This window comes from Neoarthrinium moseri (assembly GCF_022829205.1).
Source record: "Neoarthrinium moseri strain CBS 164.80 chromosome Unknown scaffold46_Wmoseri_CBS_16480, whole genome shotgun sequence".
Classification (NCBI taxonomy): domain Eukaryota; kingdom Fungi; phylum Ascomycota; class Sordariomycetes; order Amphisphaeriales; family Apiosporaceae; genus Neoarthrinium; species Neoarthrinium moseri.
In genome coordinates this window covers 60,517-76,953 of record NW_026055160.1, presented here as the reverse complement: position 1 = coordinate 76,953, position 16,437 = coordinate 60,517, and the positions used below count along the sequence as shown (strand labels likewise).

Genomic DNA, 16,437 nt, shown 5'->3' with positions numbered 1-16,437 from the left:
ATGTTCCTTGCCGCCAATTCTGTACCTGAATCTCGAGGTCGGTTCGCCAGCGCAACCATCAGCCCTATCCTACATTGGCATCTCGCCACGCAAGCTGAGCTGGGCATCGAACACCAAGCCGCGGATGAACACAGCCAATGTCACAAATTTCAGCCTCCCTCTTCGCGAAGAAGCAGCGCTTAACTTCATCTCTTCGTCGCTAAGCTGATGTTTTTCGTATCCTCATCCCACACATAGCGTCCTGGCGCATGCTCTGGCACTGGCAGACTTCTGAATACCAGGCTGTTACCCGGGATCCGTTTGTGTTCCAAAGTGGATGTTTTATTAAAAATTTCTGTTTTAAAACAAAATCTATCATCCGTAGCGTGGTGCTGACCACAGGCCACTGCATACTGGAATGTAACGCTATTCCTTAGGACGAAAGAGAGGTACACCTCGAACAGACACCCAGTAATACAGAGGTTAAAATAAGTGACGGTTATGGAAAGATGATCTGCGATCATGACTGAGACCTGCTTTTCAAACACGGGAGGAACTTTGATAATGCAGGTTAATTGCACGTAATAACGAATGACCGGCCCTTAATCTGGCACTCCTTAACAAGCATATAGTAGTGGCTGTTTCGCTTGAATTATGTATGAAGAGTTTTATGAGAATCTCTTCACTTTCCTCTCTTGCCATGTGCTTGTGCTGTCCAGGCACTATCTTTGTCCGTTTCCGCAAGCCATCGCTCAATATGATAGCCTTGATGATGGTTGGTGAAACAGGATTGGGCATAAGGCTCGGGATCCTCTCTTAGAATATCCCCCTTTTCGCAGCTTTTCTGATGTAAGAACGTGCTCTGTGGCTTAATCAGTCATATTAAACGAAGGGACTAGTAAACCTGGCTTCAACATATGGGTATACCTTCAATGCGGTTTTTGGCACGACACACCATCCACCCGTATGCATGAGCGCATGGTCAGTCGACTTGAATTGGTCTTGCATAACGAAAGATGTTTAATATACGATCCTGTTGACACTGAGAAAGTCCTTCTCTAATACCGGCCCAGACGAAGAAGCATCTGGAAATGTACAGCCATATCATTCTTTATAACCCATCTCGACATCGCCTACATCGCGAGCTGGGTGTAAAACTCGTGAGGGTTCCAAACTTGTGACTTTTTTTACAGGTATACTTTTGCAAATTCCAGATATGGTGCATTATCTGTCTCCTCAACAACTAGGCCACCAAGTGTTTGAAACACCGCTCTAGTCTTCGTCGGCCAATGACCATTCAAGTGCGGCCAGGCTAATCCCAGTCACCTGGACAGAGACTGATTGCGACGCAACATAAGCGGTCGAAGACATTTCCAAACTCCTATTTTGTAGAATGCCAATTCTCGATGCTAGGTACAGTGCTGCTCGCTGCATGTCAGACAGCTCTTTTGTTTCAGGAGCAAGGCAGCGAGAAGCAGATCGTTGCCTGATTTGGTGTTTGTCGTTTGGTTTCAGGGAAGGCTTTGGGCCCCACCCTGACCAATAGGTAGTCAGTCACACATGAAGCGGCAAGTCGGGTCTGTTGAGATCTGACCCGTGATGGGAAAGAGGTAGCTCGGCAGGTAGCTCGGCAGCGAGCTCGGCTGGCTCTACTGCAGATGCTACGTAACTCAGTGGTCCTATCTAAAGTCTTGCTGTAAAATCCTACTGCTATTTGAGCAGTAGTAAGTATCCCTGCTGGTTCAGATGTCGACGCAGCTTGGCAATGCTGGACCTGCATATCCATATAAGTCCGTGGGAGGCACAGTTGCCTGCGAAGCTAGACTACGTTCGGTAGTTGGCATTTCCCAGAGCTCCTGTGTTTCACACAGCCGACCGGCTTCTGGCAGCTTGTCCAAAATCCCATTATATTGGCCAAGTCCGTTCATATTCATTGTTGCAAATTACAAGAAGCTCGTCTCGAACCTGTGATTTTGATCCCAATGAGCCACTGGCCAAATTGAAACTACGGTTATTCTACACTCAGTGGGGTTCCTGGGCATTCTCCCCATCCTCGTCCATCGAATATCACAGCGTGGCAGTCATGGAAGGTGCCGTCCAGTTCAGGTTCGCCGGCACGAAGTTGAAACGTGCAGAGCAGATTGCCTCAACGACCTGGGCCAAGTATGAATTGAAAATTCGAGAAATGCACCCTACAAAGAAATTGGAGGACTTGATGGATGCTATGGAAGAAGAGCATGGCTTCAAAGCAACGTAAGGTCTTATAAACGTGTGATTGTACCCTTATGCGCACTGGAACTCATGAAGTACGGCTTCTAGTCCCAGACAATATAGGCACCAGTTTCGGAAGTGGGGCCTTCGTCGGTATGAACCTAGGGCGGAAGCAAAGATTAACCCAGAGGAAGGCCGTCATCAGCAACACGATGCCGGTGCCATCCAGTGTGACACGGCCCGAATTCTGGAAGACCATAAACAGCAAAGAAAAACACAAAGTACCGATATTATTGTTCACAACAATGAACGAGCACCGTCTCTTCCACGTGTTTCTAAGAAGCAGAAATTTGCTTGCAGCGATGGCGACACCGAAGGCGATACGGAAGACTTCATTAGTCCTGAAACATTTACATGTTGCACTTGGGAGCCTTCCACTGACAGCGACGTCCCCAACCATATGTTCGCCAGTCTCGCCAACCAATTTCAGTCTGATTTGCGTATCGCTCTGAACACGGCAATCAGCTTCAGAGCCTTTCGTCGCTGTGCTATCTCATATCTTCTTCGAGGGGAAAGTGAGCTGAATAAACTGAGATCCATTGCCGATTACCTGGGTGCGATCCTTTGTTTGAAAGAAGCCTGTAATATCTATGCAGTTCTTCTTCAGATAGAGCAGGCTAAGAGTCCAGAGCAGCCTGAAAGCCTCGTGACGCCACTATTGATCGCTTGTGCCCGAACTGCTCAGACCTGGGAGCAGTGCGACCTAGTTCAGGAGGTTTTACTTAAAAGAATGCAGCAGTCACCGAAGCGAGCATATTCCTCGTCGGAGTATGAGATCGCGCACACGCTACTCGCTCGAAGCTTTCACTTGCAGGATAACTCTGCGGGGTCGCAACACCATCTTTTTGAGTCTTGGAGGGCTGCGTACTATAATGAAGACAGAGCCGTCCGCCAACAAACATCGCTACTGTTCGTTGACACACTGATCCACATCCACTATTGGTCACCATCCACAGCTGATGTTGCAGGGATGATTCCCGTCCCTATCCTCTCCCCTTTCCCCACCCAGCCTGGTCAGAATCACGACGAAAACTTAACCGGCCTTGGAATATTCCTCGCAGGGACCACGGGCCGTCTCCTTCGCACTTATCTCCCGTCGTGCATCAATTGGATTTCTGTTGCTATACGTTCTCCTCATGCTGCCCTACAAATAAGTTCGATTCAAGAGCTGGAAAACGGGCAGCAATCTTTCTTGAATGGTCTGTGGTCGGCCAATATTTTGTTTTCCCGTCTTTGGAGACTTCGGCACCGAATCGAAACCTCTCATGTTCGATGGTTGAACATTTGGGATGAGATTGGAATCCCTTCGGCGGAAATATTGCACATATGTTGCGAGTTGGTAGTTGAGGAGGGATTGATTACCTTGAACGCCTCTACGGATGCGCAACTTGGCACTATGTATCTACAGAGGCTGAAGGAGCGGAAATGTATATTTCACGACATACAGAAGCACGACATGAAGCCCAGAAACCTATCCTCAGCTATTCAAGGAATTGAGTCCGACACGAGTAGCCCGTCGAACGCAAGGAATCACTCGTTAGCTCTTCCAAAAACTGATGCCGACACACAGGATTCGTCGAAGCGAAGAAACAACCCCTCAGCTACTCCAGAAGTTGAGCCTGAGACACTTTGTTCGTGCAGACTGCCAACCATGGCATCCTCTCTTCGGTCATCAGACGCGTCTTATAGGAGACTAAAGGAATTGAGGGATACGTTCGCATCAACTGGGGGCCGCATGTCGAACTGGGAGTCATCGAGCAACGAGGCGCCTTCCAGCGGCCTGAGATTCTCTCGCAGTCCTTTCCCATCGCTTATCAGTCAATTGAGTGACCAGATGAATAGGTTTAGCCTTCATCGGTCGAGTCAGGCCAGCAATGGTCTTTAAGAAAGGATCAGTATTGCTCACTCTAAATCACGCCATACATTAAACCCCCCTGGAAGAGCGTGAAGTGGGTAGCTCGTTCATATCATTTAACAAACCTATCAGTTTCTGGCACAAAGCAAAAGGTGAAGCTCCACCCTGTAAGTGTGGTAATCTGGCTTATGTTTTGCGACAATCCCAGTGCCAAGAAGGTTCAGCTTCTACTGAATTTCTGGTGAACTTCAACAGTCTGGTACGGACGGACGGAGCTAAGGCCACTGGCATAAATATCATCCGACACATACTCACTAAAGACAACGTGAGCTGCCTAGCTGGTGCATTGCACATCTGCGAGAGTATTTCGATGTCTAACTGTTGCGGTCAAAGGGATTTTAACGAAGATGCGAAGCTGGCATGGTACCAAGTCTAACTAAAAGCGAAAGGTATCCAGTCAAGCACAAAGGATGGGGGCAATGGCCTTTCTACAGGCGTTATGTTATACTATCAATCAGACAATTGTATGTAATTTTTGGACCTCGTTCTAGTATTTCCTTCAGATGCAGGCTTCCAAGTGTGAGAAGTGAATGAGTGTTGGCATGGCTGACGGATCTCTCGTCCCCGCTAGTCACAGCACCTTTGGTCCCCCATCAGTGGGCCAGTGGGCCACTAAACCCAACCACCCAAGGCCTGCACTAGACTGACTTGGTCGCTTATTCGCCAGTAGACTCGCCCAGAGACACTGCCCACACAGGTGGACTGCAGCCCGTACCGAGTCCGTCTTCTCCATCTTCACGCGTCATCTGTGATTCCGATACGAGGTATGAATGTACGTTTGCTGGTATGTAAGGTTCGGGAGTTGGAAGCTCACATGCAGCAGCACACCCGATTTGAAATAGATGGAGATCCTCACCCCGTCGGACTATGAGTCTGGCAACAAGAGGCGGGCCCGACGTAGTGGCCGACCTTGCGATGCTTGTCGAAAGAAGAAGACCCGCTGCGTGACGAAGGATGGGGATCCGAGATGCATCCATTGCCAGTTGCGAAGGTCTCAGTGCACCTTCAACCACGAACCCCCAGATCGGCCGTCCAACCCTTCGAATCAAGTTGAAGAGTCTTCTTCTTCTTCTTTGCTGTCGGCGGATATCAACCACCAAGCGCCTGACATTGCCTCTCCAGCCCAGAGGCCACTGTCTGGCTCGGCCCACGCTCGGCTGCAGTCACCCATCGGGCCAAATTCGACGCCGGATGCTTCAGCACTAGGTCTTGCCCAGTCGCGATTCGCGGAACTGTACGGCCTGGGAAGCGACATGGAACCAATCCTTATGGTATGCTTCTTCGTTTCCAGCGCCGTCCAGAGGTATATCTGACTTGGCCCTTAGCGCCATCGGCCATATGATCCTGTCACGCATGAGTTCAGCCTCGAGACCCATGCCATCAGGCGGGTGCTCGAACGAGATGGGGGTTTGGTCGAGTACCCGCTCACCTTTCACATGGTCTCCGACGAGAATGCCGTGGATTTCGAAGGTGAAGCCGCCCGCGCTGATGCCATTGAGGCGTGCATCGGACCTCATGGCCCACGGCTCGTAGAGCTGTTCTGGCGACATGTTCAGCCTTGCTACCCCCTGCTTCACAAGGACATCTTCATGGACAACTATAATGCGTCTTATAGACGAGTTTCCGCTGCACTCCTTGGCGCGGTATACTTATCCGCCCTACGGTGGTGGTCCTACGACCCCATGCTGTCCATTCGGGCATTGCCAGACTCATCATTACTACGCCACCTTTTGAAGCAGGCCCTTGCGTCCTCGTACCACCGGCCCAAACTCTCTTCGATACAAGCCGCTTTGTTGCTCTTGCAATGCCAGCCTGAGGATCCCCTCAATCCCGATCATACTTACGCCTGGGGTTTGACATGCCAGGTGCTGGCTATCGGGCAATGCCTGGGCCTCCATCTTGACGCCAGTAGTTGGTCAATACCAAATTGGGAGAAGAATCTGAGGAAGCGCCTGAGTTGGGCGCTCTATATGCAAGATCGTTGGACTGCACTGGCCTATGGCCGCCCAGTTCACATTCATCATGATGACTGGACAGTCCGAGAGTTGGAGAACCTGGATTTCGCGGATTGCGACAGTTCAACCTCCGATGATGACCGACGGTCGATAAGTGCGACTGGAAAGACACAATTTATCCACATGGTCCGACTCACCCAACTGCTCTCCTCTGTCCTCTCGTCTTTTTACACCGCTCGGATGTGCTTCGATCAGGATACCGTCCTACTCTATCAAAGATCTCAGGAGCTCTTGAGGCAACTACAGTTGTGGTATGCGAGTATCCCCGCCTCATTGCAGATGGACGTGAGTTACGAGCGGAAACTATGCTTCCATGGTATGTGTTCGCCGCCGAGATCAGGCTTTAGCAGGGACTGATTCAGTCCAGGTTATCTCCACTTCTCGTTTTATGGAGTCATGATGGCTCTCCTCCGTCGGCTCATACGATCTACAGCGCTGCCTCCACGTTGCGCTGATGACGCAATTCTTTCAAACATTCGCCAGACTGCTCTGCAGACAGCACAAAACGCAATAAGCTTTGCCAGGAATCTGCGATCAGACCAGCTAGAGGCATTTTGGTACTTTAGTAGGTTTTGCTGGCGACAACAGTCTTCTTCGATAATGCTTACATACGTCAGCTTCCCCTTACCTCTTCTCCCTGGTGGGATCTTTCACCACCTTACTGCTCGTCACCTCTCTTTCTTCCCAGGAGCGGAGTTTCTGGCAAGAGACCCTGAATTCATACTTGTGGCATCTACGCACGATGAGTAAAAGCAGTGAACCTATGAAATACGCCGTTAACCGTTTAGAAGGTGGGGTCTCCATCTGTGGACCATCCGGGTCGAACTGAATGCTCAAAGCTAACGTAGCCCAGGCGCTATTCTAAGAGGTCTTGAGCATGCGCTCGCCGTCAACCTTATTGAGCCCAGCGACGATACTGTCAGCCCTATGATGGCAAACTTCTCTACGGAAGCCCTCGAGTATACGGACTTTGGAGACTGGGACCTCGCTGCCGGTGTTGATGGAGCATTCGACCTCCTGAGTGGAATCCAATTGGATGCGACATCACTCATGCCAGGCGATCCGACATACCGGGGTTGAAGCCAAATCTATTGAGTCTAGTTCACTTTACCATACACGGTAACCTGTACTATATACATGTTTTATCCACCAATCCTCCATATCGGATTAATACCTTGCTCAGCTTGACCTCGCCATCCTCGACAAACCAGCCGAGGCGCTGAGTACGTGAAGTTTTTTGTTCTGTTTGCGTGCTCAGAGACGTGGATATCGAGTTCGGAAGACGAAAGCTAACGGAACGACCTCCACAGAAGATCTCCAGCAAGCGACCTCGAAGAAACATGGTGATATCCTTCGTTAATTTGACAAGCTCATGGCGTACAATTTCAGGACCATCGACAGGCCTGGCCAGATGCAGATCGTACTGGTCGGCCCAGAAATCATCGAGCGGGGGGAAATCAGTGAACAAGGTCACAGTGTACGTGTCTTCTCCGGCTGGCACTATCTGCAGTCGGTGTCCTTTCTGCGTCTTGTCTGCCTCAATAACAAGGCCAAATGAGTGGGCTTCACAGCTTCTGATGTCAAATTTGACAAGAAGGTCTCTTTTCTCCGCGTCTCCCAACTCGGGATAGGTGATGACGGTTGAGCCTGTCGATGACAGCGACAGTTCTGATGGTAAGTCCACGGAGGAAATTTTCATCGAAGTCTCGTAGAAGAGCCTCTCCGCCTCCGGCACGACATCGACACGGAGATTTCCCTTCTCATCTGCAGATACTTCACGAGGCAGTCCTAGGTCGCCGCCCCACAACCATTTGCCTTCCTCGTCGATGTAGTCACCTATCCAGCCAAAGTATATTCGCTTCCCAGGGTCGCCGGCTTTCGGGCAGGACTTCGCTGCATACCACCTTCTTCCATCTAATCGACCATGGGAACCATCGCGAGGGATCCTGAAGGGGCCGTAAGGTGAGTCGGCGACGCGGTATACAGTCCCCGAGTTCGGGGCGTGGAAACGTGAATACACCAGATACCATTTGCCGTTCGGTAAACCGAAAAGCTCTGGGCATTCCGGGCAGAACATGTCGTTTGGTGAATACAGTGGCTCAGGGGCAAAGCTCCATGTATCCAAGTCCTTGGACTTAAGGAGAGCAATGCATCCACGGCTCCAGTGAGGACCTCCAGCCAATCTAGATGCGATAATCATCCAATACTGAGCCTCGCTTTCGTTGTAAAATATGAAAGGGTCTCGAAAGTCAATGTCTTCTAGCTTAGACCGGCCGGCACCGGTGAAGGATATCTCCTTCCCAGGGCACTCGAAGCGACTGCCATGACGGTCCTGTGATCTCGACCTGAGGATCACTTGTTTCCCATTCTGCGACAGATTGTACCCAGTATAGAAGATGTTCATGTTCCCATCCGGACCTAGGACTGCAGCACCAGTCCACGCGCCATCAGCATCCGGCGCATCTACTCCGTCTCCGGGCCTGATGCTAGGCCCACTATCCCGGTTCCAGTCAACCAGGTTCTGGGACCTCATCCGCCACCAGGTCGAACGTAATCGCGGGGGATGATGTCTGGTGTATGGAGGCGTTACCAGGTGGAACACGTGATAAGTGTCATCGACGAGAAGAGGAATCGCATCAGCAGCAGCTTGGGCTGGCGATATACGGCGGAAAGAGCCATTCTCTGACGGCGGTGTCGGAGCCTGGTCTAAGTCGCTCGTCATTTTCAAAGACAACACGCGAAAATCGTCACAAGCTGAGAGTCAAGGTTTCACATCGGGGGTTAACTTGCCTGGGGTTCCTGACAACCGACAGTTATATGGGATGACCTAGTCTAGTCGAATAGCCATGCCTACACTAGTCAAGTTACCGTGACAAGGATGCCACGGCGAGTCCCAATGCGTCAGCCGGGCCGTGGCATTCCCAATTTGGCGGTCGCCGTCGCTTTCGAGTCATGGTCTTCCCCGCGGCATCTCCTTAAATGGTAAGGTCACCCCAGATGGGGCGCTAATATGCTCCACTGTATATGGGATAAGGAGACTCCACGCGCTATGGCATGGAGAAAACGTCTCGAAACTGGGCTTTTTCTGGGGTGCATGAGAGGGTCCCAAGAGTCACGTATGGGTGAGGTCTCCTCCATAGCTCGCAAGGGATATAAGTGAGCGGGTCGTTGAGATCCTGGCTGCTACTTCTACCCACAACATATCCATCACTTTCAAGACTTCGATTTCCAAAGATCACCCTCGGTGTTTCAAAGATGGCGCGAATCAAGTATCCATATATTTGGTTGTTTTGCGGGTTTGCTGCGCTTGGCGCATGTCTGTATGGGTATGATGGAGTCTACTTCAACGGCGTCTCATCTCTAGGTGCGAGATTACCTACCAGATCAACAACCCTGGGCTCACTTGATGACAGATATCTTTATCCAACATTTTGGCGAGCCGAATGGCAAAGGCGGACATGAGGTCACGCCGTCTCGCCTCTCGATTATGACCTCCATGATCAACGTGGGTGAATTGGTTGGGTCGCTGACCGCAGCGCCCCTGAACGATTGGTTTGGCCGCAAAGGCGTCTTCATGACCGGAACTGCTGCCATCATTCTCGGAGTGGTCCTCCAGCTAGTAACAAGCTCAAGTTATGTCCTTGTTACCGTTGGGCGAGCAGTCTTGGGCTTTGGCGTAGGAAACTTCTCTGCCACATCACCTCTTTACATGGGAGTATGGCGTACCCAGCTTGCTTTAGGTGGCTACAATGCTTACATGATTCAGGAAATTGCCCCAGATTCCATGCGCAGCCCTCTTCTTATGTGTTGGCAACTCACACTCTCCGTCTCGCAGATCATCGCTGCAGCAATCAATCGTGGCATGGTCAACATAGATACCACATTTGCCTACCGTTTCCCCATCGGCTTCCAACTACTCTTCCCGGCCATCATCATTGCATTCATCTGGTTTGTCCCTGAATCCCCACGGTGGCTTCTTCGTAAGGGTCGATCAGAAAAGGCACTCAGAGCTCTTGAGGCCCTCCACCGCGACGATAAAACGTACGATCCGCAGCCCGATATCCGTGGCATGCAGGCCGACATCGAAAAGGAGATGGAGCTCGACGCCGAGGGTGGCTGGATGCAGCTTATCGCGGACCCGATTGAGAGGCGCAAAGTTATATTCAGTGCCGGTGCTCTGGTCGCACAGCAGATCAACGGTATCCAGTGGTTTTATTACTTCGGCACGGTGTTCAGCGAGTCAATCGGGCTGGCAGATCCTTTCCTGATGACGTTAATCGTCTTCATCATCCAGGTGTTTGTGGTCCTGGCCGCCGTGCTTCTGGCCAACAGGCTACCACGGCGGCCACTGTTGATGGTGACAACAGGCATCATGACTGTATCGATATTTGTGGTCGGATATCTTGGAATCCCTGGGGGTGCGGTATCTGAAACCTTTGGCAAGGTGATCATCAGCTTTGTCATCATCGAAATTGCAGCCTTCAACTTCGCGTGGGGCCCTCTAGGTTGGACTATTGTAAGCTCGCCTGCTTTCGTTTCCACCTTTCAGAAAGAACCGAGTCGATCTAACACATATAGGCGTCCGAAATGGCTGTCGGCCGCAACCGGAACAAGATCTATGCCATTGCTGTGGCGTGCTTCTGGATTACCGTCTGGGTCACCGTCTTTACTCTTCCCTATCTCTACTACTCGGCCAACTTGGGTCCCAAGACTGGCTTCGTATACACGGGGCTTTGTTTTATCACCTGGGCATATGTGTATTTCTGCGTAGGTGAAGTAAATGGCCGTACATTGGAGGAGATCGATGGTTTCTTCAGAGACGGCATCCCGGCTAAGGACTGGAAGAAACAACCGCGTAAGACAGTCTTATCAATGACCGACAAGAAAGAGAGCAGTGTTCAGGAGATGGAAGAGGGATCTGGAGAGGTAATAAGTGAGAAATAACGTGCAGTACAGCATGGTACCATCACATTTAGTTATCAACACATTGACGAGCGGTTTTCTGCATTTACGAAGGATAGAAGCAAAGTCCGAGGGCAATCGGATGCTTGAAACTGTATAATTTGATAAATCCTTAGTGCAGTTTAATACGCATATCCAGATGACATAGCTTCCTTCTCTAAATTCTATGCACTACTTGCCAGTCTGGTCTAGGAGAATAACAATGCAGTCCTCATCAAGCTATTCTCTCAACCTCAAAAAACAATCTTCGGGTCTTGTCATCGGTATCCCACTTCCGCCTCCCAGAACCAATGCCAAGACCTGCATCCATTCCAGCCTCGACACGAAATTTAGCGCCAGTGATTGCCTCAATATCCACCATAAGCTCCGTGAACGTCTTGTCGCTATGGAAGTAGTTTTCTGATCCTCCAATACCCTGCGCAAGCTTCCCTTCAGTATGGCCAACAGCTTGTCCAACAATCAGTGTCCCAGGTTCCTGTTTCAAGATGTCAACACAGCGCATGATAGCGATGAGCTGCTCTTCTCGGTTGAAGACATGCAAGATCATCCCAAGGTGTATGATGTCCACGCTCCCCTTCAGCCTATTTAATGGGGACTCTGGGTCTGCCTCCAGAATATCCGCCTGCATGAAGGTCGATTTCAACGTCGCTCGGTCCTTGAACAGATCGTAGCCAACATCTATGAACGGGAACTTCTGCTCGGCCCCGTATAAGCTATCCGCTGGTGCACCATCGTATACCAACTTCCGGATATCTTGAGCAAGACAACACCCAACGTCAAGTAGCTTCGCCCCGGATTTCAATCTCGATAAGATCTGTGGATAGATCGGCAGACGAATCATGCTGAGATCCAGGAAGCGGAATTGGCCAATGCAGGGATACGCATACACTTCCCAGGCTTGATCACGCTACACATACAGTCAGCAACGCAAAGGGCATGTCAATTACAATAGCCACGGGTCATTTACTATAGCTAGGATATGGCCAAGGACGCTCTCTGATGGGATGCCAGAGTACCTTTCAAGCAACTCGCGTGCCTCTGGCTGGAGGTGGGGGCCTGTCTTGTCATACCAGCCCACGCTCTTGTTTTTTGAGAAGACGTGACCTATGGTTAGATTTTTCGTGTTCTCCATTGTAATTGATGATTTTCGCAAGCTGTAACGACTACGAAAGCGTGAAAATAGGAATAAGCGGCAATATCTGAGCGTTTGGTGCTCCGTATGTATATAGTGGATCGGATTACAGCAATTGGGTGACACGGGATATTGATTACACAGAATTCCTTGGGGGGAAAGGGCAGTCTCGAAACTTGAAGTACCCATGGGACTTCCATATCATCGGCTCGGCCAATGTTCGCAAACCAGGGTAGTACAGCAGGGGGGCATCACATAGTCTGTAAACTAATGCAGTGCCTCCTGTGATGCCAGGGGTGGGACGATCCCTGCTTATTGAGCACTTTCACTGGAAGAGTTCCTTATTACGTACCTGCAAAGCAATGCGATAGTCTCTTATCAGGGAAGTACCTGCTATTGGGCCGACATAGCTTTTCAATTGCCTTAATGTGTAGGCATGCCGGTGAACGGGCGGGCAACATTATCTCTACGTGCATGGCGCAAAATAGGGAGAGCTACACACAAGTATACTTAGCTGTTTTGTATAATAGGTAACTAAGAATTCACTGGCTGAGACTTTCATGTAGCCTTAGCGGAGCGAGCATCTCCATTTGACGATACTCTCGTGAAGACGAAAAGTTTTCCCGATAACATCTTACGGCGTTTTGAGAGACGACTTTTTATGCGTGCCTCGATATTATTTCTGGCTGCTACTCGCCTTGAACTATGTCAACACCATCCGAGCATGCCGGACTCTGGTTTGTTATTCGCATTGAAATATTGACTCTCGTGCCTCATGACGTGGTGAGAGTCTCCGCCTTCTTTACAAGCACTTTCTCTCCCTCTTCAGAGAAAGCAATATGGAAAGGGGATGCCCCCCGGATCGCATGGCCTTTCCACATTAAGACAACCAAACATCCGAATGAGCCGGCACAAAGCAAAGACATTAAGCCATATACCCAGCCAATGCCCATAGCAGCGATCCAGAGGTTGATGTAAAAGTTGATAGTCAGCCCGAATAATAGTCTCATACTGCTCAGAGGGACCACTGCTTCGACTGTGTTTCTTCTGAAACACTCGACCACATAGTTCATCGTCACTGGGATACCTTGCATAGCCCCAAAAGTGACGAGAAAATTCCCAATGCCCATTACGACCCAGTGTAACCTGTATTGCATACAAGCTCCGACAAGACCCAGGCCAATTGGTGTGAGAATGAAATTTGGAATCCAAAGGGTGTGCAAGCGAAACTCAGGTTTCCACCTACCACCATTACGGGCACATAGCCAGAGAGGGAGCCAGTCGGCGAGCAGATGGCCATACAATTGGCTCAAAAGAAGTGTCATCCAGTGCACAGTCGTGACTGCATGTGATGTCAATTAGCTAGAACCAGCAGCCATTTTGTTTTATATCTCACTTACAGGCAGCATTATCCAAGACACTGAATCCATAGCCACCAAATTTAACTGGAGTTTGCAGCCATACTGGAGTAAGTGAGTTCAGAGCCACCCAGAATCCAAAGGTTATGGCATCGAACCCAGCGCACAGCAGGAGAACGGGGGAAATCGAAACCTTCAATGGAATGACAAAAGCCTCAACAATATCTTTTCCAGTCGAGGGCTTCACAACCTTGGTCCCTGGAAAGAATGTCTGGACTCTCCTCTGAAACCAGGTGCCTTTAGCGCAGAAGTTCTGAGCGCCAGGCGTGCGATCCCATGTTGTCTCCTCGACAAAGAGAAATATCAGTACGAGACAAAGAGTAGCTAGACCTATCGTCCACCAGTATTCATCCCACCAAGGGTGATTGGCGGTAATGAAGCCAGAAAATGTCGGCCCAGCAGATGCACCAATATTCATGGCTATGCCGAGGAGATTGAATGCACGGCCACGCTGATGAAGGAAGAACATATCCACAACATAGAGCGGACCTATTATGGACAAAGATATCCCAAAAAAACCCATAAAGAACTTGGAGGCCATGAATGCACCGTAGTCATTGGCGTGGCGCATATAACAAGCCCAAATCTGTGTGCCGAGGATTCCTGCCATCGTCCAGAAGGCAACGGCGCCTCGCCCGATCTTTTTGGACAGAGCCCACCATACCCAGGCCCCGGCTGCAAGGCCACCAGATGCTGCCGAGTTCTTTCAATTAAGAAGAGGACGTATAAGAAGCTTTCTTATCATTAGGCCAGGGCATCGAAGCTTACGAAGTAAGTGATCTCGACAGTTGTCTTATGATATAGAGCTGCCTGCTGCACAATCTGCACTTGACCGTTGAAAGGTGCTATACATATTCTCAGTCAAAACAGTCTAAAATGCTAAATTGGTGTTCGGAGGAACATACCGCTGAATCCAGTGAACAGGGAAAACCATAGCGTCAACCCAATGGTTGCCTTCCTCTTGAAAGACCAGTTCAGGGGGTCTCGAGGATCATCGGATGGGCGAGGCACCAAGACAATGCCGACGTCATTCAAACCAGAGTGGGTGCTTTCTTCGGGTGCGTTGATGCCGGCTGTTTGGTAGGCAACTGCCTGGCCTTGCAAAGGTGGTGTAGTGCCGTGCCGCTCTGTTGGGTCACTCATCATGCAGAAGGCGCCGCACTTGTTTGTCGTCGAGTAAAGAATATTGCTTGCAGGTTTTCAGAGTGCTTTCTATCCCTTGGAACGCCAGGAAGCCAGCCTAGTCGAAATAAATAGAGGCGAGATGAAGGAAGCTTGCAGAACCAGTCCATTTGTAAAAGAACAAAAGAGCCCTGGAAGCAGCGAAGACAGGGGAAACCAGACTATTGGTGTCTCCTCCACTAGGTTAGCTAGACATATTTCCCACTAGTAACATTGCACATGCGGTCAGACTTCACACCACCACGGAGCGCCTCGGTCTCCTTCTCCCGCCTGAACGAGTGGCGCAGGTCAGTGGCAGCAGCGTGACCAAGTTCAAGTACATGGGACAAGCTCCAGGTATAGTCAGCATCCACAAAACACGCATCGTCAAAACCTCACCAGGGAGCCGGGGGCTACGTTTGCCGATGAACACCATTGCCGAATTCGTATCAGCATAAGACTAACTGGACAAACCCGCCTGTCCACTCAGCTGTTCCAATTTGGCCCACGACATTACCCCAGTTAACAAGGTAGATGTACCATCGCACCACACCCCTTCACATAATCCTTGCCGGGCACTGACCCTGAACGAAGATTCTCACTGGCCCCTGCTCCCAGTGCTTCCCAGGCTCCCAGGTCTGGATTTCTTCTCATGGAGGATGTGTGACTACACATTGACACACAGTTAGCGTCGCCAGATAGACACGTTCGAGTTCGTACAATGAAACCAGATGGCTGATCTAGCTGGGCACGCATTCCACAATTTCACGATGATCTATACATACACGTAGGATTTTCAGTCCTTGACCACCCAGCTTTCCAGTTTGATATTATGTCCACTTGCGCATGTCGCTACGGGGTCATTGAGATGGACCCACACCACGATGGCGACCTGATTGGATACACGTTGATGACTACATATGCATGTAGATGATGGGGTACCTACATTACCAAGCTTTTGGCATGCAATGTCATGCAAGTTTCGCAAAATCATGCCAAGCCCCGGTTGAAAGATTCCTATTGACTATCCGGGGAGACGGCAACGATCATTAGTCCTTTGAACGATGCGACCGTCACCTTGTCACGCTACTGACTTTTCTGCCTGTATGTCTGCATAGCTATCTGACCTCTTTCAGTCTCCGCTGGAGATCAGCTCCTTCTGCTCTTGGCTTCAAAGCTTAACGTCGTGCCTCGGCTCAAATGCAGCACAAACCATTTAACATGATTTGGCTTTAGAGAATGAGGAGATTACAGCCCTTCATTTGGACCTCGACGATATGAGACTTCTCGCCAAGAGCTTATGGGCTGTATATAGCGAAACTCTGGAGCTATTTCTGTACCTGTGGACTGAGAGATTCAATTCTACATTGGCCGGATAATTGAAGATCATATGAACCCGGAGAGCCACTCGCGCTGAGAGTCGCAAGCAGCAAGCTTGGCATCGATCGAATGCTCCCATGTTATAGGCTTTGGGTCATTTGGTTCGGTGAGATCCTTCACCGGCATTTGTGACTGATCACAGGCTCGTGTCCTGGGTGACTCCCCACCATATACGTATGATCAGTTTGTAGTAACTAGATACAT

General features: G+C 50.1%; 6 protein-coding genes across 6 annotated transcripts; 3 read left to right on the top strand and 3 right to left on the bottom strand.

Moving 5' to 3' along the window:
- Positions 1 to 2,062: 2,062 nt before the first annotated feature.
- Positions 2,063 to 4,135, top strand: JN550_009723 (uncharacterized protein; the record flags this gene model as incomplete). Its single annotated transcript, XM_049321826.1, has 2 exons — positions 2,063 to 2,232; positions 2,314 to 4,135. The coding sequence occupies 2 exons, from the start codon at positions 2,063 to 2,065 to the stop codon at positions 4,133 to 4,135; spliced, it is 1,992 nt and encodes a 663-aa protein (XP_049168255.1).
- An 872-nt stretch (positions 4,136 to 5,007) lies between these two features.
- Positions 5,008 to 7,260, top strand: JN550_009722 (uncharacterized protein; the record flags this gene model as incomplete). The annotated part of the gene is made up of 4 exons (XM_049321825.1): positions 5,008 to 5,436; positions 5,491 to 6,496; positions 6,548 to 6,745; positions 7,034 to 7,260. 4 exons carry the CDS (start codon positions 5,008 to 5,010, stop codon positions 7,258 to 7,260), a joined length of 1,860 nt encoding a protein of 619 aa, XP_049168254.1.
- A 49-nt stretch (positions 7,261 to 7,309) lies between these two features.
- On the bottom strand, positions 7,310 to 8,902 carry JN550_009721 (uncharacterized protein; the record flags this gene model as incomplete). The annotated part of the gene is made up of 1 exon (XM_049321824.1): positions 7,310 to 8,902. The coding sequence occupies one exon, from the start codon at positions 8,900 to 8,902 to the stop codon at positions 7,310 to 7,312; it is 1,593 nt and encodes a 530-aa protein (XP_049168253.1).
- Positions 8,903 to 9,435: 533 nt separating this feature from the next.
- On the top strand, positions 9,436 to 11,124 carry JN550_009720 (uncharacterized protein; the record flags this gene model as incomplete). The annotated part of the gene is made up of 3 exons (XM_049321822.1): positions 9,436 to 9,544; positions 9,594 to 10,696; positions 10,759 to 11,124. The coding sequence occupies 3 exons, from the start codon at positions 9,436 to 9,438 to the stop codon at positions 11,122 to 11,124; spliced, it is 1,578 nt and encodes a 525-aa protein (XP_049168252.1).
- A 232-nt stretch (positions 11,125 to 11,356) lies between these two features.
- Positions 11,357 to 12,274, bottom strand: JN550_009719 (uncharacterized protein; the record flags this gene model as incomplete). The annotated part of the gene is made up of 2 exons (XM_049321821.1): positions 11,357 to 12,049; positions 12,110 to 12,274. The coding sequence occupies 2 exons, from the start codon at positions 12,272 to 12,274 to the stop codon at positions 11,357 to 11,359; spliced, it is 858 nt and encodes a 285-aa protein (XP_049168251.1).
- A 773-nt stretch (positions 12,275 to 13,047) lies between these two features.
- JN550_009718 (uncharacterized protein) lies at positions 13,048 to 14,835 on the bottom strand (the record flags this gene model as incomplete). The annotated part of the gene is made up of 4 exons (XM_049321820.1): positions 13,048 to 13,616; positions 13,675 to 14,395; positions 14,461 to 14,537; positions 14,598 to 14,835. The coding sequence occupies 4 exons, from the start codon at positions 14,833 to 14,835 to the stop codon at positions 13,048 to 13,050; spliced, it is 1,605 nt and encodes a 534-aa protein (XP_049168250.1).
- Positions 14,836 to 16,437: the final 1,602 nt, after the last annotated feature.